Source organism: Antechinus flavipes, chromosome 6, assembly GCF_016432865.1.
Source record: "Antechinus flavipes isolate AdamAnt ecotype Samford, QLD, Australia chromosome 6, AdamAnt_v2, whole genome shotgun sequence".
NCBI classification, from domain to species: domain Eukaryota; kingdom Metazoa; phylum Chordata; class Mammalia; order Dasyuromorphia; family Dasyuridae; genus Antechinus; species Antechinus flavipes.
The window spans coordinates 123,984,604-124,012,096 of NC_067403.1; the positions used below are offsets into that span (position 1 = coordinate 123,984,604).

At 35.0% G+C, this 27,493-nt stretch overlaps 1 protein-coding gene across 2 annotated transcripts in view; it reads right to left on the minus strand.

The window, feature by feature from the left end:
* FAT1 (FAT atypical cadherin 1) overlaps positions 1–27,493 on the minus strand; it is a 160,690-nt gene that overhangs the window by 96,094 nt on the left and 37,103 nt on the right. For both annotated transcript variants that reach the window (XM_051965035.1, XM_051965034.1), the window contains exon 2: positions 4,199–4,513. In XM_051965035.1, coding sequence (XP_051820995.1) covers positions 4,199–4,513 — 315 coding nt within the window. The remainder of the gene's footprint in view (positions 1–4,198; positions 4,514–27,493) is intronic.

The window sequence follows — 27,493 nt, forward strand, 5'->3', positions numbered from 1 at the left end:
CCTCTTTTTCTTCAAAGAGGGTATATTATGCAACTATTGTGTGATTTTGGGGAAGGATTAACACACTAATCTGAAAAAGGGAAACAAGATGCATATTACTGGGTTAGTAGTAAATAATATCTGAATGGGGGAAATAATTTTTTCTCTTCTTGGTGTCTCCAAGGTCTTTCCTTCTAATTTCTCTTTCTTGACTCAAAGAAGCCACTGACCTTCTTCCTCAAAATTACTTCTAAAAACCTGGTCATTTTTCCATTCTCATCTTACCCAATGATTATTAAATTTCTAAAGAAGTCATTATATCCAACTTTGCAATACTATTAAAAGTAGGAAGTTTGTCACTGTGCTGTGAAACCTAGAATATATCTATACTGCTAAAATTAGCAAAGTTTTAGTGAAATTTGTTTCCCTAAGGACTGATTTTTCTTTCCTTATTGCCATCTAAGTCTCAGTTTCATCATCTGAAAAATGAAAAGGCAAGACTACATAGTCTGAGGTCTCTTCTAGCTTTAGCTCTATTTTGAGCTCAATCCATAAGTCCTTTCATATGCCTTTTGTCCTCCACCTACAAAAGAGTAAGAAAGGACTTATGGAATGTGAACTCCTCAATGCTAGATTTTTAAAAACTACAAAAATTAAAGGATTTCTGTTACATCAAAGGGCTAGTAACAAAGTGGGAATCTATCCATTATGGAAAGGCTGAATTAGAATACATATGTGTGGAGTTCTTCTTCTTTATAAATAATAATTGTTTTCTCTGGGGGAGCAAGTTTCTCGGGGAGATTTTCAGGAGGCAGCCTTAGTATCAGTTCAGATCAATAATTACCCCAAATGCAGCCAGATGATAAAAGTTTAGATCTTTTATTGTCTCCAATATAGCCCGATTAGCTTAGAGGCCTATCTCTCTGTTTGGTTCCAAGAGCTCCCTCCAAATGTCTCCAAATCCAAAGGTTTGTCCTTCAGTCCTCCAGCCAACCAAGTAGAAAATGAAATGGATCTCTCCTGCCTCGGAGAGAAGGCTTCGTCCTTTGCTTCTGCCTCTGCTTTCTTCAACCTCCAATCCAGCTCCAAGTTGAACTTGTCTTGCCTCCAAGAGAGGGCTTCTGGCTCTCAATCTCCCAAAGTGCTCTGTGTCTGCACCAAGAGTGCTCCTCTCCAATCCAGCTGAACTCTCTTCCACCACCAGCCAGCCAAGTGGAAAATATTGGAATGAATCTCTCTTCACTGGGCTTATATATGACTCTTCTGAGAGAATGGGATTATGGGTTTTCTCCCATAGTGTTCTCTGGTCCTAAGAGGAGGTGTGAATTTGGATGTCTCATACTAAATCCTGAAATCTCCCAAGTGTGAACTCCAATGAGTAAAGGTGTGAACACAAGCATTGTATCAATTACATTGAGTTAATACTAGGATTCTAACATCTCCCTTTGAGTACCTTGTTTCAAGTTGAGTTAACACTAGGATTCCAACACATATGAATATAATGGAATATTATTATGTAGTAAGAAATGATGAATGAGGAATTTAGAGAAAAATAGGAAGCTTTTTATGAACTGATGCAAAGTGAGATAAAGAAAATCAGAAGAATATATAAAATTAGTAACATAAAACAAACAAACCAAAAAATCAAAGTGTGCGTAATTTACCAATCACCTTGGAAAGCAAGTCATGAAATATACCACCCTCCTCTCAGTAAAAAGCCTAGGAACTGTGAGGACATAATGTTGTCAGCCTTAGTCATAAAACTGACTGTATGGCTATATTCACTGAATTATTCCTACAAGGGAGAAATCAATTGGTATGGTAGATTATCTAAAAATAACAGTCATATAAAAACCAAAATGCATCCATCCACCATAAAATTTATCTTTTAAAATGTTGATAATTATCCATTAGTCAAATCAACTGCTGCCATTGTGGCTTTTGGTTTTGATTTTATATAGAAATAAGTTAAAATCTAATAGGAGGGGAGAAAATACTTGCCCCACTAAAAGTTCTAGAAAACACTGCTAACCTATGTTGCTTGTATTTGCTATTTAAGAGTTAGGTTAGAAAAAAAGATTTGAGGAATATGCAGCCCTGAGTGTAATTCACAGGTTTGCCACTAAATGAATCAGGTAATATAAGAAATAGTCAACTCTAATGTTAGGAAAGCTATTCATAATTTCAGAAGAAACTATTAAACATGAACCAAATCTCAATTTAGGATTTTTCCAGAGAGACACAAGCACACAGAAAAGAATATCATATCAATATTAATATTCATTTACAGACAGTTCTCACTTTACGCAAACTCACATTACACAAAAATCAACTTAAAAAAGAATTCTAAAAGAAATTCACATTCCAAAAAACTCCTAAAGCTAACTTAACTGCATGGTACTGTTCCCTCTTCTCTTCTCTTCTCTTCTCTTCTCTTCTCTTCTTTTCTCTCTTTCTCTCTCTGTCTCTCATTCTCTCTCTCTCTGTCTCTCATTCTCTCTGTCTCTCTCTCTCTCTCTCTCACATTCATTCTCTCTCTCTTCCCCACCCCACCCCCTTCTTTTCTCAAATTCATTGATCTTTCCAACATGGCAGCTAGGTAGCAATAGGGGACAGAGCAATAGGGGAACCAAGAGTCAGGAGGACCTGAGTTCAAATTAGACACTTATTAGTTGTGTCACCCTGGACAAGTCACATTCCCTCTGTTTGCCTCAGTTTCCTCAGTTGTAAAATGGGTATAATAATAGCACCTACCTTATAGGGTTGTTGAAAAAAGATAATACTTACAAAACACTCAGCACTGTGTCTTGCACAAAGTAGATGCTATATAAATGCTTATTCTTCTACTTCCACTATGACATGCTTTCTCTCTATAAAACACTTTCTAGTTCTGATATATCTTATTTCTTTGAATGAATCTGGGAAATAAGCAGACTAAGCAAAAACCTCCTGCATCTATAAAAAGTAAATAGTCAAATTAAGTGGCAACAGATTGCTCATACATCTCAATCAGACATTTTCAAATGCCCTTATTCTGAAGAGCTGAATAATGTGGCAAGAACTTTTAAACAAACACCATCTTTCATATATTGGCCTACTAAAAGGATGTATGAAGTTCAATGAAAGACAGGAGATAATGCCATGTGGGGTCTAAAAATGGGCCCAATCAAGCTGTTCAGTGCTTAGATGTACTGAGAGTAATTAATCTACTAACTAGCTAGTTGTTTTTTTTTCTTCCTACAAATAAACTTTAACATCCCTGGTCACATCCCAGTGTCTGATGAACATTTCTGGATAGATGGGTGAAATAACACAACAGCGGGAATAGGAAGTCTTTCTCCCTTCTCTTCCCACCCGCAACTATGTGCTGACTGCACAAAAAGGAGGAAGCTCTTCTGTTACCCATTGTGAGCTGACATGCAAATCCTATGTAATAGTGAACCCAACAAAATCCAAAGAACAACATCTTCAGATACTCTTCCTCTAAGGGAGAGAGGCTCAATCTTGGTCATTAGTGTAAACAATGATGAGGAGGAAATTCCCACCTATTCTACTCTGCAACTTATATTGTGAGCTGCTTAGGATACAAAGAGGTAATGTGATTAGCTTAGTCATAAAGCCAAAATGGGTCAAAAGAAGAATTTGAACCCAGGACTCCTTAATTCCAAATCTGGCTTGATATCTTGCTATCTTTTTATTATTATTCTGGTATTATTCTTCTATCAGAATAAATCCTACAAATTGTAACAATCTCCAAGACAGAAGATAAAATGTTTTCATTAGAAAGTACAATTTCTCTAGTAAGCAATGTTATAAAGAGTTTTTGTTTTTGGAAAAGAGTTATTTAAGTATTTAATTTGAATATCTAAGAAAACGAAGAAACTGTCAACTGTTACTGAAAGAACTCTCTGATTGCCAAATCTCTCTATTTCCTTCTCTGACCACATGCCAACACAACATTTGTTGTGATCTTAAAGTTTCCTGTAAGTAAATTCAATTGTATCCCCATTCCTTTTATTATGCCTAGCAGTGGTCAATGACTGATAAGAAAAGCAAGGAACAATAAGGTTTGAGTCCTAAAAGTGAGCAAGGCTTACTTGACTGGTGTCCATCAGAGAAACAGTGTGAATATTTATATAATACATAGAAGAATACTTTCTACTTTTAAGACTGCATAAAAATGATTTAAAAATCACTAAAAATCACTGCCTGTACATACCTGTTTTGGGATGTATTGAAAAAAAGCCTTGTGGATTTCCACTTGTTATTTTATAGGTCAGCTTGTCACTAGAACTAGAATCTGGATCAAAAGCCTCAATCTGCACAACAGACACATCCTTGGGCGAATTTTCCATGACTTCTGGATAATAAACTGGCTCCAATGTCTGGGGTGCATTGTCATTAACATCCTCAACTTCGATATAGATCTCAGTGAATGATGAAAGAGGAACAACACCCTGGTCTGTTGCAAAGACTGTCAGCCAGTAATGGGAGACAGTCTCCCGGTCCAACTTTTCAGCAGTCTCTATGACACCTAGAGAAAAAACAGAGAAGAAATATTAAACACCATTCAGAAAGTCAGCCAACAACCTTTACTCACCACTTCAAAAAACTTTCACAATGGGACAGTTTTACAAATGGATCACAAATGTGTTTATTGTTTGGGGCTGAGGGAAGGGGGTGGAGGGAGCGGGGAAGCCTTTGTAGATTTTCATTTGGTACACAAACTCTAGAGTAGGCGGAACCTCAACATGAAGCCCTGAATAGAATATAATTAACATGCCAACATAAAACATCCTAGCCCTTCCTAATGATGGGGAAATTAATATATGTGGTAATATACCTATAGTAGGGGAAGGAAATCTTTAATTAAGGGACCACACTACTAGCTATGAATGAAACCTGAAAAAAGACTTAGAGAATATATATTCCAATAATAATTACATTTTGAAATTTGTTTTTTCCCAGAGCAACTCTAAAACCAGTCTTATTATCCCCATTTCACAGGACATAAAAAGGATGTAGAGTGTAGAGTCTGTCTCAAAGCCAGGAGGAATAGTGTTCAAGACCTGAAATATACTAACTTTATGATTCCAGGCAAGTCACTAAATATCTATCCCTCAGTGTCCTGGACAACTCATAAACTCCACAGTCAGTACAGTTTTGTGTGAGTTGAAAAGAAGGTGCTGGCTGGCATTACTGGAGGGAGTTTCCTCACCTAGAATTACCTGAACCAGGGAAATCACAAGCACATTGTTCCTGTGCTCACAGACAAGGACAAGAAGCTGAGAAGATAAGTGATTTGCTCATATCTACACAATTTAATAAATATTAGTGTTGGAACTAAAATTTCATATCAAGGTTCCTTTTGCCACTCTAAGATAAGACTGAGATTCTATGTCAGGAGGATCAATCTAGAGCCAGGGCACACTTGCAATGGGAGCAGCTTGGAAAGAATACTGGCTTGGGTTCAAATTCTGCCCAGGATACTTACTTGCTCTGTGGTATTAGGCAATCTAACTGAATAAAATGGTTCCATTACTTGAAAAATAGGGCTAATGATCTTTATGTTACTGAGAGGACCAAATGAGATTTTTATATATATATATATATATATTGTACAATATAAGACTTAAAATGGGGGGAGAAGTAATGAGAAGAAGAGGAGGAAAGAGGGAAGAGATAAAGGAGGAGAAAGAGTTAATATCATTCTTATTATAAAGACTAATGATGAATAAATCAAACAAAACAGTCCTGTATCCCAGGGAAAGTCAAACTACTACCAGCATCTCAATAATGTCGTCCCGTAAAATGTCATCTTTATTATTTTCCTCTTGTTTTCAACCTTCATTACTTCTATAACCTATTTTAACAGGTTAATAATATGTGAAAGATGCTATTTATTTAAAAGTTTTCTTCACATCACCCTGAACTACTCAAAGTAAGAACATTTGAAGATCCAAAATAAACCACCATGCAATTGTCAATGTTGTCTCCTCTTCAAAACCTGTTCCTTAAATCTCCTCCTGCTTAAAAATGCAAATAGGGATCATGGAATAGGGATCCCAGAGAGTGATTTAGGTACTCTGAAAGATTTCCTTAAGGCTATGGTGTTACTTAAAAGTATTTTCAATAATGTTCAGAAAACAGGGTGCTTCACTACTATAAAAGGAAGTACAAATAACTCAAAAGTAATTAAATTGATGCAAAAGGAATTATTTCTTAGCATTAGTACTGAATAGAGGAGTTTTTTGTTTGTTTTTTTAATCCTTTTAATCTTTGTCAGGACTCCATGAAAGGCCTAGTCTTTTATTCAGGACCCCTAGCACCTGTAAATCCTGCCTCACTTGGGTCTGCTGGCACAAAACTAGCAACATTACCTGCCCAGAAACAGCATATAGCATAATCTCAGAACCAAGAACAGGCAGACTTTTTTCTTCAACCAACAGCCACAAGCATGTCCTTGTGGTTCTATTAGAACCACTGTGTCTCGGCTGATTTCCCAGACTCTGCCTACTAGCTACCCTGTGTGCGCTGACATGCTTGTTCTAAGGCTTCCTGATGTGTGTATACTCAGTCCTATCAGTCCTTTACTAGATTACTAGATGCTTTCTCAGTGATTGTCTTCCCAGATGCTCCATTTTCACCAACATTTTATGACCATAACAGACTCCTTATCCTTATCTCTCAGACCAGGTTGTAGTAGACTGCTTACTAATTCCTAAAGTGATGAACTTCCAGGTCAATTTGGCTAGACTCCCAATTTAGTACACTACCAATGTTTCACATATTAGCATAGAACCCTAGCAGGTACAACAGGGACATTATAACCCTTGCAGTTGAAGTCAGGGAACTTTCAAAACTATTAAAATTATTCTCACAATAATATTTTAATGGCGTGTGCACAAACTCACAAAGGATTACAGAAAAAAATAATTAAATTGAGATAACTGTTTTAAAAAATTAAACAAGTTTACAGATTCCCAGGTTAAGGACACTTGATTTAGAGGGAGAAAAGACTTCAGAAACCATAAGGCCAACTAGTCAGCAAGATCTGAATTCAGATTATTCTTATGCCAAATTCAACATGAAATCTACTATTCCACACTACTTCTCAAAAGCAGCAGAGTCCAATGTGAAAAATAATTAGTCTGTTTGTCCCAGTCTGTCAGCTTATATATATATATTTTTAATATAAACAGCTTTGAGTGGTGAAAAGTCGTAGATTTAAGGAAACTATCCTTTATTTTACTTTAACCTCACTTTGTCTCAGTTTCCTGTAAAATTCCTGCAAAATGGGCAGGTTAACTAGGAATCTTCTAAAGTCACTTCCAGATTTAAATTTATTATTTTAGAGAAAGAAGATTGTTCTTTTTCTAGTTCTTTTGTAGTATAACCAGACACTATATGTTAACTCTTTACAATAAAGTTATCCCAGTTAGCGACATTTAGGAATTAAAAAAATGATAACAAAAAAAGTAAAATTTCTCTCTTAAAAAAAAAAAAAAGAATAAATAAGATTTTCCAAACATGAAAATGAAGGACATACAAGCGTAATAAATGAACATGTAAATCTTAGTTCTTTGCCAAGGCCTCAACAATATCATATGATTTGACAGGAAAATTCTAAGGTATTAGAAATTTTCCAAGAAGACAGGATATGTGCATAATTCCTTTTTTTTTCTCCTTTTGAAAAGTGATTCTCTTATTAGCCATTTTTTGCTTTTCATCACTCTAAAAACTGGCTTGGTATTAGCAATTATCAATAGCACCCAAGAAACAGAATCTTAGCCAATCTTGATAAAAAAAAAAAAAAAAGATGCACATTTTATTCATATTTTTAAAATTAAAGATACAGCCTATATTCAAATAGATGTTAATGGATATGCATATGTTTATACACAAAAAACAGGAAAACGTATCACTGGGGGTGAGGAGACTTAAGTTTTTTTCTATCTTTATGAAATTCTGTATTGTGGTATAGTGGAAAGACTACCAGAGAAGATAATGAGGCACACATACATATTCTTTGTCTCAATAGAAAGATAAAAGATTCTAGGATATAATGGATTACAGAGGAAATAAATTAAATTGAAAACTTTTTAAAATTTAAAGCAAGTTTACAAACCCTCCCCTGCCCCCGCATTTAAAAATCCATGATTTAGAGTAAGAAGACACTTTAGTAGTCAACTAGCCCAACTTCTTCATCTTACACAAAAGGGAACCCAAGAAGGCTCAGGAAAGTAACCAGGATTTGGACCACAATATATATATCTTAAATTTGGCTCTCAAGAGGATTGGTTTTCTTTCATTGTTTTCCTTTGTGATAAAGGCTGGAGGTGGGGTGGGGAGAAAGGAAAATATTAGGGGTCACTAACTTGTATAAAAACAAGATGCTTAAATGTTTTAAAAAGTTAAGCAAAAAAGAGCCTACTATGTTGTCAGGCACTATGTGGTTATTGGGAATACATAGGTAAAAAAAGTAAGATACTTTCTAACTCTTAAAGAGGGAGAAGGAATGGGAGAGGAGAGAGAACACTTTTATAACTGGAGAGATCAAGAGCAGGCAATAATAGAACTGTGCTCTGAGAGAAGCAAGACATTCTATAAAGGTGAAGGAATACACAGAAAACAATGTGATCAAAGCTGTGGAGGTGGAGTGGAATATGCTACATATGGGGAGTCATATAGTAAGTTTGATCCGAACAAAGAATCTATGAAATGGAAATGGAAAGGGATACAGAAAGTAGAATGTGGGGGGCTTTAAATTTCTGGGTGGGGGTTCTGTATTTTATCTTATTAGTAATAGAGGGCCAATGAAGATATCTTAACAGAGGTAACATGATCATATCTCCATTTCAAGAATATAAGTTTGGCACCTCATGAATGGTAGAATGGAGATGAGAACAGACAAGAGCTATAGTGACCAATCAGAAAGCTACTAAATAGTCCTGGTAAGAGATGAGAGGGCCCAAAAGGTACACGAATGGGAGGAGAAGGTATAGAGACAGAATTGATAAGAAATGGCAACTGACTGGATATAATTAGAGAGGTAAAGAAAGGGTCAAGCTTAACTGCAAGCTTGTAAATGGAAGACTATAAGAATGATCCACCTCAGTTCTAGCCTCATTACTGTTTTATCTCAATCTATGACCTTTTTTTAATCCTGGCTCCCTTCATTTATATACTTTGTCATAGACTCATCACACTTTTATCATTATTTTCATAGATGCTGCCTCAACTTCCACATGTCTGCCTGCCTACCTGCCTGTCTCTCTCACACCTCCACATACCCCACCCCCACACTTCTTTGCCATTCTAATTCTTAAAAATGTATCTTCTTATATCCCTATAAGCAGCTATGCATTTCTCCCCTATGTCTTGCCTTCTTCCTCTCTAAGTTTGCAACTCCCCTTCTGTGACCTTCTCGTTTCTGTTTCTTTCTGTATCTCTTCCATATTCATTCCCCTGACATTTCTGAGGCAAAAGCTAATCAAGTTTAGACTGAGTTGATGAAAAGTTGGGACAGAGAAGTACAGGAAGAAACTTAAGGCAAGAGTCTGCACAAGGATAAATGAGCGTTACAAGCCTGAGGCTAAGGAAAGAGGAGAGTAAAAACTTGAATAATCAAAGTACAAGGAATTCTCTGTAGAAAGGAGGAGTTACAGGATGCCAGTGAGAAGGAAAACATGGTGGAAGCAGGTAAAGGGAAACAGTCTCATTCTTGATAAAAGAGGTTGTCAATGGTGGAAAATCACAGGTAGGCTATACGGTGCCCACAAAAGAAAATTTTGACCCTGCCTATTATATGAATAGAATTATGTTATTAAAAATTCCAATATAATTAGCTGTGTGATTCTAAAGTTACAAGAGTGGCATTTGGCAGGAGGTGGATTGGGAGAAAACAACTAATACAATATAAGGAAATAATTCCAAAGAACCAAAAAATCTTGAATTATTAAGAATGACTCTCATTGAGCAATCTGGAATTATGCCCAAAAAATTATCAAATTGTGCATACCCTTTGATCCAGCAGTGTTTCTATTGGGCTTATATCCCAAAGAAATATTAAAGAAGGGAAAAGGACCTGTATGTGCCAAAATGTTTGTAGCAGCCCTATTTGTAGTGGCTAGAAACTGGAAAATGAATGGATGCCCATCAATTGGAGAATGGCTGGGTAAATTGTGGTATATGAATGTTATGGAATATTATTGTTCTGTAAGAAATGACCAGCAGGATGAATACAGAGAGGACTGGTGAGACTTACATGAACTGATGCTAAGTGAAATGAGCAGAACAAGGAGATCACTATACACTTCGACAACGATATTGTATGAAGATGTATTCTGATGGAAGTGGATTTCTTTGACAAAGAGACCTAACTGAGTTTCAATTGATAAATGACAGACAAAAGCAGCTACACCCAAAGAAAGAACACTGGGAAACGAATGTGAACTATCTGCATTTTTGTTTTTCTTCCCAGGTTATTTATAGCTTCTGAATTCAATTCTCCCTGTGCAACAAGAGAACTGTTCGGTTCTGCAAACATATATTGTATCTAGGATATACTGCAACATATCCAACATATAAAGGACTGCTTGCCATCGGGGGGGGGGGGGGAAATCGGAACAGAAACAAGTGCAAGGGATAATGTTGTTAAAAAAAAAAAATTACCCTGGCATGGATTCTGTCAATATAAAGTAATTATTAAATAAACATTAAAAAAAAAAAAAAAAAAAAAGAATGACTCTCATTCCAAACATACTGTTCAGGACTTCAAGACCACCACCAGATGTCACTATGTAAATTTGTTTGAAATGCATTTAGAAACAACTAGAACTAAGGGGAAAACAAACCTACAGTGTAATTTAAAATAGAACTTCATCTCCTTTGCCAACATACTTGAAAACTGAATTCATCACACATTTTCTTTCTAGAAATATTCATTAATGCCAGTATTACAAAACCAGGGTATTAAATGTAGTTGATGTTGTTTTCCCAGTCTGCATATTAGCACAGTTGTATAAAATTGGTCACACAAATAAATGATTCAACAGAAACACGCAGGGTTCCAAGAATAAATCATTCTACCACTGACTATTGTTGACTAATGGTGTTGATAACTTGAATGTAGCCCACACAAAGGGAAAATGGAATAAATTTCATATTTATATAAAGAATCATAAACTAGGTTTAATTCTAAAATCTCAGCTTAGCTACAAAACTTCAACATAATTAACATTTCTCTTTTTAAGATTGAGTACCCCTAAAAAAAATTTTCCATTACTTTTAATCTCTGAAAGCCTGCCAGAAATAGAGTCTGGAGTTTTGGGTTCAAATCCCAGCTCCGATAGTGACTAGCCATATGATCCTGGAAAAGTTATTCAATTGCTCTGCACATCAATTCCTCACCTGTAAAATGGATATAAACAATACTTGCACTACCTACCTATCTCCTAGGGCTATTTTGAGTAAAAGACTAAAAAAATTGTCATATAAATGTGCACTATTATTTTTCTAAGAAATTATTACAATGGCCACAACAAACCCAGAAAGTGCCTCAGTCATGAAATATTTGCTTTCCTTGCCAAGGAGAGGGACATGGTAGTTTGAAGAGCACAAGCTCATTGGCTAAACATTCTGAAGGAGGATGATCCTGAAGGAAGAGTAAGAGCAGTATTAACTCATGAAACATCATATAGAAGTGGAAGTGGAAAACAAGAAAGCAGAAAGCTTAGTGTGAGACCTAAATAACCCAGATGATTCCCAAAAGCATTTAAAGATAAAAGTGGAAGGAAAATTAATGGCCACAAAAAGGAACAGATGTACTGGTATTTCTGAGGCTTTGTCTCATTACCAATGACAGCAAAATGGTTGCATTTGGACTCTCACCTTGGTATTTGATAAGCCATATGAGGAAGCAGAAAAAAATGAAGGTGGGGGGGGGGGGAGAAACAAATTGTGAAACAAAATATACAAAAGATTATTACCGGAGATTGCACAATGTTATACGATATGAGATGCTAATTGTTAAGAAAGTCCAAAGGAGGGAAGATTACAAAAGGATAAGGAAAAGATATATAGTCGGAGATAACTATATTTACAAAGAGATGGAGAGACAGAAAGGGAGGACAGGAATGAGGAAAAAATAAGGGAAGGCGCTGAAGAAGTGAGAAAGAGAGAGAATATCAAAGATCCAGAGATAGAAAGAATCTTAGAACATTTGGTGTAATGCCTCAATTTAACAAATGAGAAAATTAAGAAACAATGCTCCAATGCTCCAAAGACAGATGCTCCAATGTCAAATATGCAGAAAGTGTCAGAAGTGGTAAAGGAGCTGATGTGAAGATATTAGTGACTAATACTTTTATATCTACCATTTCAATGTTATAATAATCTTTTTGAAAATCATCTCTGTTCATATCAAAGATATTTTTGATGACAATATGAGATAAGGCCCAACAGAGTTTCACAGATTATAAGTCTACAGAAGACTTTATAGTTATGTAACTATTATGCTGTAGCAAAAGAAGAAAGGGAGTTTCAGAGAAACCTGAGAAGATTTATAAACTGTTGAAGAATAACGTAAGTAGACCCAAAAGGCAAATTATACAGTATATGGGTAACAATCCAGCAAGTCTTCATGAGGTTTTAAATCATTAAATTTCAAAATCACACAAACTTTTCAGACATCCTGTATTACCAAAGACTAACAACTCTGAAAGACTTAGGAATTCTGATCAATAGGATAACCAACCATGATTCCAAAGGTCTCCTGATGAACCACACTAATTTGTATCCTGGTGGAGAGTCAGAGTATAGTTTGAGATGTAACTTTTACAGATATGACCAACATGGGAATTTGTTTTGTTCGACTATGCACTTAATAGGACTCCTTCCTCCCCCCGCCCCCCTCCCTTTTCTCTCTCTCTCTCTCTCCTCCTTTTGGAGAGGGAGAAAATAAAATAAAAGAGGAAAAAGAGGAGGAAACTAAGAATTTTCTTAATTGATTATACATAAAATATACGGACTAGTTTCATTTATTGTTTACCAATTACAAGAAAAATAAAAAGCTCTTGACTGGGGGGTGGAAGGGGAGAAGGAGAACCTAGCCCTAACAGCTCTCCTTCCATTATCTCTATCCTGAGCTTTCCATTCTGAGCTCATAAAGATTTCTTGATAGATGAAACTCCTGACATAATGTTGTTCATAATTCTTTGATTACCAGGATCAAATAAAACATAAAATAGGGACTCACACATTTGCCAGAGGTGTGTCTACTAATATTATAAAAGAAGTCCAATCCAAAGTCCAATATGAGAAAGAGAGAAAGAGAGAGAGAGAGAGGGAAGGAGGGAGAGAGAAAAAGATTGATTGAGGATTTTCCTAGCGATCCCAAGTTTCTCCAGATTAGGATTCCTAGCCTTTTTTTTGTAACATGGACCTCTCTGGCCATTTTATGAAGCCCACAAATCCCAAGTCAGAAAAAAAAATGCTTTTAATTGAAGAAAATACATGCAAAGGAAATAAATGATACTGAAATAAAAATGTGATTTTTTTTTCTCACTCAAGTTCAGAGACCCTTTCCCTTTGAAACTTATCCACTTAGTTTCTACTGGGCTTATACCCCAAAGAGATACTAAAGAAAGGAAAGGGACCTGTATGTGACAAAATGTTTGTGGCAGCCCTCTTTGTAGTGGCTAGAAGCTGGAAAATGAAAGGATGTCCATCAATTGGAGAATAGTTGAGTAAATTGTGGTATATGAACGTTATGGAATATTATTGTTCTGTAAGGAACGACCAGCAGGATGAATACAGAGAGGACTGGCGAGACTTACATGAACTGATGCTAAGTGAAATGAGCAGAACCAGGAGATCATTATATACCTCAACAATGATACTGTTTGAGGATGTATTCTGATGGAAGTGGATCTCTTCGATAAAGAGAGCCTTAATTGATCAAAGATGGACAGAAGCAGCTACACCCAGAGAAAGAACACTGGAAATGAATATAAACTGCTTGCATTTATGTTTTTCCTCCCGGGTTATTTATACCTTCTGAATTCAATTCTCCCTGTGCAACAAGAAAACTGTTCGGTTCTGCACACATATATTGTATCTAGGATATACTGCAACCCATTCAACATGTAAAGGACTCTTGCCATCTCGGGGAAGGGGTGGAGGGAGGGAGGGGAAAAATCCGAACAGAATTGAATGCAAGGGATAATGCTGTAAAAAATTACCCTGGCATGCGTTCTATCAATAAAAAATTATTAAAAAAAAAAAAAAAGAAAGAAACTTATCCACTTATCCCTGGAAAGGAAGGGAGTAGGGGAGGAAATGAGGAGTACAGAACCCAAGTTAAGAACCCTTGCTCAATATATCCTCATTTTTGAATGACAAAATAATTATTAAGATCCAGAATACTATCAAGTATTCTCAACAAGGCCCACCATCAATAATGATATACTACACTGAGTGGATAAAGAATAACTAGTCCTTTTTCCTTAAAATAATCAGGAACATATATTTAAAATGGTCAGTAAGCATCATATGCAATGGGGAAAAACTAGAACCTTTCCCAGTAATATCAAGAGTGAAACAAGTCTGCTTATTATCACCATTATTATTCAATATTGTATTAGAAACGCTAGCCTTGGCAATAAGAGTCGAGAAAGAGATTAAAGGAATTAAAGTAGGTAATGAGGAAACCAAACTATCACTCTTTGCAGATGATATGATGGTAGACTTAGAGAACCCCAGAGATTCCACTTAAAAGCTATTAGAAATAATTCATAACTTAAGCAAAGTTGCAGGATACAAAATAAACACCCATAAATGCTCAGCATTTTTATACATTGCCAACAAAACCCAACAGCAAGATATACAAAGAGAAATTCCATTCAAAATAACTGTTGACAGCATAAAATATTTGGGAATCTATCTACCAAAGGAAAGTCAGGAATTATATGAGCAAAATTACAAAAAACTTTCCACACAAATAAAGTCAGATTTAAATACTTGGAAAAGTATTAAGTGCTCTTGAATAGGCCACGCGAATATAATAAAGATGACAACAGTCCCTAAACTAATCTATTTATTTAGTGCTATACCAATCAGACTTCCAAGAAAATATTTTAATGATCTAGAAAAAATAACAATAAAATTCATATGGAAGAACAAAAGATCGAGATTCTCAAGGGAATTAATGAAAAAAAAAAAAATCAAATGAAGGTGGCCTAGCTGTACCTGATCTAAAACTATATAATAAAGCAGCAGTCACCAAAACCATTTGGTATTGGCTAAGAAATAGATTAGTTGATCAATGAAAGAGGTTAGATTCACAAGACAAAATAGTCAACTATAGCAATCTAGTATTTGGCAAAACCAAAGATCTTAACTTTGGGGATAAGAATTCATTATTTGACAAAAACTGCTGGGATAACTGGAAATTAATATGGCAGAAATTAGGGATGGACCCACACTTAATACTGTATATCAAGATAACATCAAAATGGGTCCATGATTTAGGCATAAAGAAAGAGATTATAAATAAATTAGAGGAACATAGGATAGTTTATCTCTCAGACTTGTGGAAGAGGAAGAAATTTGTAACCAAAGATGAATTGGAGATCATTACTGATCACAAAATAGAAAATTTTGATTACATCAAATTAAAAAGCCTTTGTACAAACAAAACTAATGCAGACAAGATTAGAAGGGAAGCAACAAACTGGGAAAACATCTTCACAGTTAAAGGTTCTGATAAAGGCCTCATTTCCAAAATATATAGAGAACTGACTCAAATTTATAAGAAATCAAGCCATTCTCCAATTGATAAATGGTCAAAGGATATGAACAGACAATTTTCAGATGATGAAATTGAAACTATTACCACTCGTATGAAAGAGTGTTCCAAATCACTATGGATCAGAGAAATGCAAATTAAGACAACTCTGAGATACTACTACACACCTGTTAGATTGGCTAAGATGACAGGAAAAAATAATGATGAATGTTGGAGGGGATGCGGGAAAACTGGGACACTGATGCATTGCTGGTGGAGTTGTGAATGAATCCAACCATTCTGGAGAGTGATCTGGAATTATTCCCAAAAAGTTATCAAACTGTGTATACCCTTTGATCTAGCAGTGCTACTACTGGGCTTATACCCCAAAGAGATACTAAAGAAGGGAAAGGGACCTGTATGTGCCAAAATGTTTGTGGCAGCCCTGTTTGTAGTAGTTAGAAACTGGAAAATGAATGGATGTCCATCAATTGAAGAATGGTTGGATAAACTGTGGTATATGAATGTTATGTAATATTATTGTTCTGTAAGAAATGACCAGCAGGATGAATACAGAGAGGCTTGGAGAGACTTACATGAACTGATGCTAAGTGAAATGAGCAGAACCAGGAGATCATTATATACTTCAACAATGATACTGTATTCTGATGGAAGTGGATTTTTTTTGACAAAGAGACGATCTAACTCAGTTTCAATTGATCAATAATGGACAGAAGAAGCTATACCCAAAGAAAGAACATTGAGAAATGAATGTAAACTGTTTGCATTTTTGTTTTTCTTCCTGGGTTATTTTTACCTTCTGAATCCAATTCTTCCTGTGTAAAAAGAGAACTGTTCGGTTCTGCACACATATATTGTATCTAAGATATACTGTAACCTATTTAACATGTATAGTTCTGCTTGCCATCTGGGGGAGGGAATGGAGAGAGGGAGGGGAAAAGGTGGAACAGAAGTGAGTGCAAGGGATAATGTTGTAAAAAATTACCCAGGCATGGGCTCTGTCAATAAAAATATAATTATTAAAAAAAAAAAAAGAATAACCAATCCCATAAAGTTTAAGGTGTTTGAGTGACACTGTCATGGATTATGAGTCAGCCCAGAATGGAGGAAGGAAATGGGGTAGACTGATTTGGGGGAGTTGATTTTTACCACAAAAGCCTGCCTTCTTTACATTCATATTCTCCTGGTGATAGGAAGGAAGGGAGAAAGGAATAAAGGGAGGGAGGGAGAGAAGGAGAGAAGGAAGGAGGAAGAAAGGAAGGAAGGGAGAAAGGAAGGAAGGAAGGAAGGGGAAGGAGGAAACAGTTGTTGTAAGGAGTGGTTCCCTAGGAGGGGAGAGGGGGAGTGTAGCTATGGGAAGAAATCTAGAAGATGTAAAAAGAATTAAATCAATAAAAATCCACTATTTAAAAAAACTGATAGAATTCATCCAGAACCACACTTTTGTGAAATCAGGAAGGAGGATTAAAATTAAAAGCACTGAAACTTTTTCCCTGCCTTTGGAATTTTCATTTTTTTTTAATTGCACAAGTTTTGGTACTCACTTTAATGCTGAAGAAAGCAAAGCGGGGGAAAAGTGTTGGCTGAACATAAAACCTTAGGGTATTGCTTCCCTTCTCTTAAATGCTTAAAATTCAGACCACCCCCTCCCCACACCCCAACAATGATGTGGCAACTGGAATGTTGTTGTTATACAACTTAATAGGATCATAGAATTAGGACTGTAAGGATCATCAAGCCCAACATCACCATTTTACAGATGAGGAAACCTGGGGCAAAAAAGTAAAGCAACTTGCCTAAGATAACCCAGGTACTAAATGGGAAGGAAATCAAGTCCCTCTGACTCCAGATCCAGTAATCTGTACCATGTTTCTATGGACTTTTTTTTTTTTTAACGTAAGCTTAAAGCTTTGTGAGAACAACCAGAACATACCAACTAAGCTTGAATAACTTCATTAATTCAAAGGAAATATTTTAAAAGTCTATATACACTGACTTTTAGGAGTCTACAAGCTAAGCAACTGTCTGAAACATTTCTATTACAAAGTATGCCCTAATATAGCAACTGTACACACACAAGATTTAATCACAAGAAAATGTCAAAAGTGAACCCACTGATATAAGAAGGAAATATTTCCACCTAAAATGCAGGGGCCCAGTCTCTTATGAATCTCTTTCCTTAGTCTGGGAAGGATCTCTCCTTTGGGCATATGAGTCTTTTCACAAAGAAAAGCAATGTCTACAGCTCCAGACATAGAAAATCTATTTTTAATGGGTTGCTAAGAAAAAAAAAATCCATGTTTTCTCTTTCTGGATCCAAAAATGATAGTATACCTATGCCTCTACAGCAGTTATGAAACATCATATAGTTAAAATCAAAGAACTAGACAATGTCCATCTGTGTTCAGCAACTTTATACATTTGCTGAAATGTATACTTTTGGTTGACTTCTTTCTTTCCTATTATTATGAGTTTTTGTGGACATCAAAAATGTTTGCTGAGCACAGACATAAGTTATGCTTGACAAAATAACAACCAAAACCTTTAGTTTAAAAAAAACCTTTAGATTAAATTATAAATATATAATTATTATTATATAATAATATAATAAATAAACACAAACAATAATTATATAACAATATAATTATTAAATAAATATACAAATATTAAAAATTATAAATAATATACTGTATATTATATATACAGTAAAAATAAAATACAGGACAAATTCAATGAAAATCTTTGTCCACAGCTCTAGAGGATAGAAAGAGAAGATAAAATGGGGCAAATGTGGAGACTGGTATTTGAATCTTGTCTCCAGCATATATATTACCCATGGAAAGCTTATTCAGCCTCTCTGAGTCTTAGTGTCATCACCTGAAATGTACAGATAGATAATAATTTTGTACATCTTAAGTACCAAATAAATACTGGTTGTCAGCAGAGGATTTTTTAAAGCTCTAGGTAATTAGTATATATTTTCATGTTCCTTCCATCAGGGTGCTATTTATTAATACCTTTTCTGACAAGGTGACAGTGGGTCTAATCCTAATTTTATCAATCTACGTGACCTTGGCAAGTCATTTAAATATGAAAAACTTGAGACTGAGAAGCCAAATGACTTAAAAATTCTACTTAAAAGAAATAGCAAATAATAATAGATTTACAGTTTCATGCAAAATCTTTTTTTCTATGTTATAGAAATGCTTGTTTTATTTAAATTAAGAATAAAGTTTTTTAAAACTACATCATAAGAAATTCTGTACACATTTAAAAGTATCATTTTAGGACTAAAGATGTCACTCAGCTAAAAATCATAGCCCAAAAGAACAATTATAGCAATTTTCTGGGTCGTAGTTATGGCTAAATCTCTATTTTAAAAACACTAATTACTTTAAGTACATAATTTAAACTAATGAGTTCTATTGGAGGGGGGTGCAGTAAAGGTGCAGGGGAGGCCCTGGAAGGCAGGGGAAGTATGTTTAGTAAGACAGATTCTCTGGTATAAAATGCAAAATTTCAAATGAGATGATATTTGTAAAGCACTTAGCAAAGTACCCAGCACGAAGTAAGCATTTTATAAATGTTTGTTCCCTTCCCTTTCCTGAAAATGAGTACATCTTCGTTTTCTGTTAGTCAATTAACAAACATTAAGTGTATACTGTGTGCAGAACACTGTATTAAGATACTATGGTAACAAAGGAGGGAGAAAGGACCGTAATTCTTACTCTCAATGAGCTATTAGAAGACATTCATGACTATAGAAATATACAAAGTAAATACATGCAGAATAAACACAAAATAAACTGTATTGCACATATATTCAACACATTCAGTAAATATATTCAATTTAGCCAAAAATTTTATAAAGTGACACTTTTGCCCAATTAACAAATGCTCACATGATAATGCTTCCAATTCATGAGGATGAATCTAAAAGTAAGAGAGTTCAACAACAGTGTTTCTATTTAATCAGTTCACTTTGAAATTATTAATTTAAGTAAAAGTTATCTTTCAATATTAAAAAAACTATACGTTTATCCCTATGGGTAACTCCCTCTACTTTTACAGAACACAATCTGTCCAAGCTGTATTAGTACCCTTTATGAAACCTGGCCAAAACCCAAAAGAACAAGCAAACAAATCAACAACAATACTATCATTGTGTGGTTGATCTTCTGGTGATGAGACTCTCTGAATTTAACTTAACTGGTTCTCAAAGTAAGAGTCCTATTTCATGCTCTTCCATCTCAGTGGGCTCCATTAAGACAATGTTTTCAAGTGACAACCCAATATTATTGCCTTATCACAATGGCACATCAGAAAATGAATGTTCTGGAAAAGAACTGTTGGGCCTTTAAATGCACACATTTTTATAACTAAATCACTGTTGTTCAGTTGTTTCTCAGTTGTATCCAATTCTTCATGACTCCATTTGGGATTTTCTTAGCAAACTAAAGTGATTTGTCATTTCCTTCTCCAGGTCACTAATAGCTAGTGTCTGAGGCCAGAGTTGAACTCAGGAAGATGAGTCTCTATCCATTCTATCCATTGAACTATATAGCTACTCCCACAAAAAGATCAGATTTTGCAATGAAAAAATCTTTTAAAGGTACATGTATAAATAATCAAGAAAATACCTTCATCGCTGTCTTTATCACTGAAATTTTTTTTTAAAACTTTGGTACAAATTATTTTCATAGGACCTTCAATTTTTTTAGACTATAGAAACTATATCTGCTATAGCTATTAGGAAACATGGTTCAGTATGCTCTTAGTCATTGTTTTTAACTTACCAAGTTTCCCTACCTCTTGCTGACATATACAATACTGTCTTACTTTATCTGTTAGACCTCTTGTTATCTAGAAGTTTTTGCTAGACAAGCTTACAAAGACACACTATTCTATCACTACATACACACATACTGGGTGGCATAGTAAACAGAGTTGGAATCAGGAAGATCTGATTTTGAATCCTACCTGGGATACTTACAAGCCATGTGATGTTGGTAAAATCATTAACCTCTCTATACCTCAGTTTTCTCATAATAAAATACTAGGACTTACCCACTAGGGTTGTTCTGAGGTTCAAAGGAATTAACATATATAAAAGTAATCAGCAAAACTTAAAAGGCTGTATGAATGCTAGTATTCAATCTTTTTCAACTGAAGGAACTACAGAAGTTTCACAGAGTCTGTTCATTTAAAAAATTCAGGTAACTTAAGACACAAGACTGAAACAATCCTCTATGGGAATATTCGTATCTTATTGCATCTCCTGAGAGCATCTTAAATGGTATCTTATACATTAAAAAAAACTGGGGAAAAATGACCAAACTAAAGCTTAGGAGAGTAATGTCTCAGATTTTCATATATTTAAATCGTGGGAAGTCTTCTGGCTTCTATACTATACAGGCTAAATCTGTAAGACTGAGTCTGTTCTCCAGCTTCAGGCTGCCCTGGTTAGCAGGATTCTGTTGCTCCCTGCTGGGTCACCTGCAGCTCAGCTCAGCTTTGTTCTGAAGGAATTAATTGCCCTCTACAATGCCTTTTCACCTGAAGTCATGGTTTTCTGGAGCCAATTAATCACCATAGGCACAGTATGTCGAAGCCTGATGTAAAAACAATTGTACAAATTCCAAACCATGAAAGGCACAGCATCTCAGACACTAACATGAAATAGTTATTCAGGACAGTCTGGCCTTTCTGTCATGAGCTACTACTACTTTCCACTAGTTTCCTTAATGCTAAAAAATACAAATGGTACATTAAAAAAAAAAAAAAAACCCTTCAAATTCTGATCCCAAATTTTATAAGAATCAAAAACAAAGAAAACAAAATTATGACTTTTTCAGACTTTCTATTATAAGTTATAGGAAATACTCATTTCACATTTGGGTATTAATAGGAATTTTTCTGTAATTCAATTCTTAGATCCAAAGACCCTCATGTCAATGCCTCTAAGTTAGTAGATTTCTATTTCTTCTCCCAAGTCTTTCTTCAGTTTTAAAATATGGCCAAAGATCCAATGGTCTTGTGATGAAGAGAGCCATCTGGAAGCAGAGAGAGGACTATAGAAACTGAGTGTGGATCACAACACAGTATTTTCACTCTTTTTGTTGCTATTTGTTTGTATTTTGTTTTTTCTCATTTTTTTCCTTTTTGATGTGATTTTTCTTGTGTATGATATTTGTAGAAATATGTATTAAAAAATTGCAAATGTTTAACACATATTGGATTACTTGCCACCTAGGAGAGAAAGTGAGGGGAAGGGAGGGAAAAAATTTGGAATACAAGGTTTTGCAAGGGTGACTGTTGAAAATTATCTATGAATATGTTTTGAAAACAAAAAGCTTTAATAAAAAATTTTTCTTGAATATGAAATCTAAAAGAAAATTTAAAAACCCTACTGATATAAGTTTTATGTTTTCCACTGATCTTATACTTCAATAAAAGAAATGAAGAAATCCTGTTAAAAATATATATTAAAAGAATTTAACAAAATAAAGTAAATTGTGGCCAAGTAAAAGTGTTCTAAAATCTATACATTTTCCAACTAGATAAGTGATAAAAGCAGAATGACATGGTGAATTAAAAAGCTAACCATGATAGAAGAAATTCTGTTGGCCAAAAGCAAACTACATAGATGGCATCACAGGTTCTGACCCTACCCTTCTAAGGAACTAAAGTATTATAAATATGGACATTAGGTAATGAAAAAAAAAAACACTTTTGAATCTTAATACATCCAAAAAGCTATTTCATCCAATTAGCAAAAGCTTAAATGATAATATTCCCAACAATCTTCCATGAGAGAGCTTATCCATGAGACTTCACATTAAAGATATTAATGATTCTATAATGGAAATCGAAACCTGAAATCACTTCTCAACAAAGCATGAAAATGTAGTTTAGCAGAGCTTGCACTGAAACTGACACTCTTTGCAAAGCAAGGAAAATCTCTGGCCTGAAACAAGATGCCTGAAATCTGATTACAAACTTAATTAATCTACATTCTAATAAGCCAGGCAAATCAAAAAGCTTCCTCAGCTAATTTTCAAGTCATTGCAACAATGTAATATAACGTAATTTCTAATTTAAAGAGTTAGTGGACATAAATTTTAATTAAATATGACTTTCAATAAAGAGCTAATCCAAATAATGAAAAAGGAAAAGGAGGATTCTTAAGTAAGAGGCTTTCCCTTTGGAAACAAGTTTAGAACAAGAACAAAGGCTAGAGATTGAGAGGAAATGAGGATTTCCCAGCACCCTCTACATATACCAATATGCTACCTTCTACATATACCAATCATTTTAATGTTAAATTGTTAGGTTGTGATCTCCATTTCTACCACATCTTTAATTAAACTTTTAAAATTAAATTTTCATGATTAAAGTATATTGAAAACATAATGCTATTAACTTACAAAATGATGGCAAATAATAATAAGAAAAAAAAACATACAAATTCCAAAAGGCTTTTCAGATTGGTATTTGCTGATCCTTGTTTAAAAAGAAAAGAAAAGAAAGGAAAAGGAAAAGGAAAAGGAAAAGGAAAAGAAAAGAACAGAAAAGAAAAAAGAAAAGAAAAGAAAAAAAAAGGAAAGAAAAGGAAAAAGGAAAAAATTACATATGCATGCCTAGATCTATGTTTTTAGTGCTATAATAGACCTCCAATTCAGAAACTGCCCTTCACCAATGAAAATCTGCAGGTGTTCTGCAACTTAAGTCTAAAGAAAGGTTAAGTAATTTGCTCTAAGTAACAATCAGAAAGCATCAGCAGTGGGCTTTGAACCCTGAAAGAACTTATGTATGACTCAGGAATCCATTCTCACACCACACTGCCTTCCCACAACTTCTTCACCATGTGCTTGTAAGGTCTCTTGCTAGACTACAGTTTGAAAATAAATTAGCTGGATCTTAAACAGTCTTTCTGCTAGTTGTGACTCACAATTACGGAGTACTTTAAGATTTGCAAAACTATGGTCTACCTTTATTCTACAGAGAATAAAACAGACCCATCAACATCAACAAAGCAACATCAGCTGCTCATGGCTATTAAATGATAGGAGTTGAAATACAGGTCTCCAAATCAAGCCCTCTTTTCTTTCAATAAATTAGGGTCCCTGGAGAAGGATGGACAAAGATTGTCATTGTTCACAGGATCTGGCCATTTACAAATCATAACAAATAAAATGTATAAGATGATAGAAATTGTATAAGAATTATAAATATTAAATCAGCTTTTCCTCAATACTGCATGCATGTTTGAGGACTGTGCTGAGTATAGCTAAGGAAAGGAAATAAAGTGGAGGGGAATGAACATTTTCAATGCAGTAATTCTGCAGCCTGCTGCATGAGGCTGCTCAATCCCTAAATCTAAGAATATGGACATGGCACTTGATTTCCTCATCCACTACAAAATTCTACGTTCCAAATCTCTCTAAAAAGAAAAAAAAATTGCACAGTCCAAAGGGTCCATGTCTTCTTCTCACCAACCAGTGATGCTGAATACTAAGAGCTGATAAGTATCCCTCCCCTCCAGGGTTTTTGTTTGTTTTTATAGCTATAGACTATGCATCTTTACCGATTTTCAGACAGTCATTTTGTAAATAAATGCAAGGCAGTGGTGACCAGGGAATTTGATAAAGAATCTATAGATCACAAAGAAAGGATATCTAGAAGCATCTAGCCCAAATCCTTCATTTTATAGAAGTTAGTCATTCAATAAGCATTTATTAAGCACTTACTATCAGACACTATGCTAAACACTGAGGATACAAGAAAAGGATAAAAACAAAAACAGGATGTTGATCCTTGCTCTCAAGTGCTCATGTCTTACTGGTAAAACAGCATGCAACCAAGTATGTGCATGGAAGATTTGGAGAGACAGACGAACAGAGAGGAAAATAAATTGAGAAAGACTTCTTAGAAAAGATGGAATTTGAATTGAAAAAACCAGGGAGAGAAGTTAAAAAGCAAAAGGAAAGAGAAAGAACATTCCAGTTACAAGGACAGATAGCCAAAAGGCATGGACAGGAAGGATGGAGGGACATGTTTCCAGGAATGCCAACGAGATCAATGACCATGGGTCACAATGTATATGGCAAGGGAGTAAACAGTGAGAAGACTAGAAAGGATGGAAGGGGCCAGAATATGAAGGCTTTTTAAAATCAAACAGAATGTTTTATATTTTTCTTAGGCACAATAGAAAACTGCTGTAGTTTACTGAAGAGGAGCTGACAGAGTCAGATTACTTAAAACAGATCATTTTCCCAATTTACAGGAGAATGGACTAGGAAGAAACAGAAAAGGAAGCCATCTGCCCAACTAAAGTCAAGAGGAAGAGCAGAATGGTATTTAAATCCACATCCTTTATCCCCCAAATCAGTTTTCTTTCAATGGGGGCTATCACAGACCATGACCACCATGGTATCAATAAAGCAATAACTCAGTTTTCTTTAGCAACTGATAGTGTATCAATAGTATCATCTTCATAAAAATAACATATCACTAGTGGCAAGGGGGGTAGAGGGGAACAAAGACAATCAAAACACTAGACTTGTTAGTAAGTTGTTGTTATTCAGTCATGTCTGACTCTTCTTGACCTCATTTGGGGTTTTCTGGAATGGTTTGCCATTTTCTTCTTCAGTTCATTTGACAGATAAGAAAACTGAAGCAAACAGAGATAAATGATCTGCCTGGGTTCACAAAGATAAATGTCTGAGGACAGATTTGAATTCATAAAGATGAATCTTCCTGATTCCCAGCCCAGTGCTCTATTCAATGTCCCACCTAGCAGCCCAGAAGTCTAAAACAGCTATGCAACGTGAAGCATATAATTTTATATCTTTGAGTCTCAGCTTTCCCCATCTATAAAATGGGAATAATAGTAATCTTTACAGTGTCTCACTTTATAAGCATTCATTATGAGAAAACTGCTCTGCAAATCTTTAAGAACTATATAAAAGTAAGTTGTTATTTGTCTATACAACACAATCAATCCAAAGCAGAGGTTAGAAAACAATAGCAACTAAAAAAAGAGAGAAAGACCCATTTTAAAAATTTTATGTTCAGAAAAGTAACGTGCATAACCTTCTGGTACAAAAAATAATATGAGGTTCTCATTAGAAAATTTTAAAATTTAAACCAGAAAACTCTTTCCAACATATTTCTGAAGCAAAACGGTGTTTATCAATAAAAAAGAAAAAAAAATTCCTTAATATTTTCATGAACCTTTAGAGATAAAATGAATGTTGCCCTTTTGAAAAATGAGAACTTCTGTTTCTCATTGCTATGTAACATTTTTGTCCAACTCTGGAAAACTGTGAGATAACAGATTTTAAAAGTTGCATACTATAGAACCCCCCTTTCCCAGCAAAATTCTAGTGTTTTGCTGATGTGGATTTTGCAGTTAATAAAAAAGAAAATTTGAATCTAGTCTTAACTGAGAGACTTATATCATTTGAACCACTATCTAGGATCAGTCTAACAAAAACTAGTTCTTGGAATCCTGTTGGAGAAGGAAGGGAAACAGAAAACATGTAATCAATAGAGAAGAAATTCTATTAGAGAGTCATCTTTATCACTGTTTCTAGTTTAATTGTCTAAGACTCCAAAATGAAAGTTGCTTCCCATCCTGCTTCTGTAATGACAGTTCCAGATACAGGCTGTAAGTCACTGAATCCCACATCATTTTACTGATAAGAAAACCAAGGCCCCAAAAGATGCAATAACATGCTCAAGGTCATAGAGATAAGTGCCACTATACCAACAGCACTCCACGTATATCTTGAAATTTAAAAAAAAAAAAAAAGTGATCATGCAGTTTTTCAAGAACACCCAAAATAAAATCAACTAGTTTCAAATAATCTCATTATCATAAAAGCAATACTTTAGCAGTTTATACACGGACTCACAGGAGTCTATAAACTGAGCTACTGCCTGAAGTATTCTGTATTGCAAGACGATGTTCTGGCATGAAGACAAGGCTCTATTCAATGAATAAAATGTCAGTTGAAATGACTAAACCTCATGCCAAACCCCTTCAAACACTCCTTTGCTAAAGAAGGAATGGAATGAGATTCCTCCTGCTAGAGTAAAATATTCAGTTGGTCACTGGATAAACAGAGACATGCTCCAAAAAAGACAGTGCCTCCCTAAACTTCTTATGAGCTCTGGACTTTAGAAGCCTTGCATTTTTCAGTATTTCAGGTGCATCTAGTTTTCTGCAAACTGGTCTTTAAAACCAAGATAACAGCAAACTTCTGAAAATTGCTCTAAAAAACAGCAAACAATACTCATGTATACTGATCTGGTACCAGTTGGCAAAAAGAAAAAAAAAAAAAAAAGCATATACTTTTCTTCTTAAAGCCCCACTCACTAATTCTCCTAAAGGTCTTTTCTATTCACCACCATGGTCTCATCTCTCTTGACTTGTAAGCTGAAACACTTTTTTACCCATTTTATTTGCACAGCTGCATTAAAATATAGTAATGAGGGAGAGGAAGAAGCAGACAGAAATGTGCTCATCATTTGGTCACTTTTTACCATCAAATAATGGCATTTGAACCTACTTGTAAACTTAAGGTTACAAAGCTAGACAACCTTTGGCCAGTCAATTTGTAAAAATAAGACAGTCTGCCTTCAAGGATACCTTCAACTACAGAATTACTCATTTTATGCCATCAATGGTTTCAAGGAAAA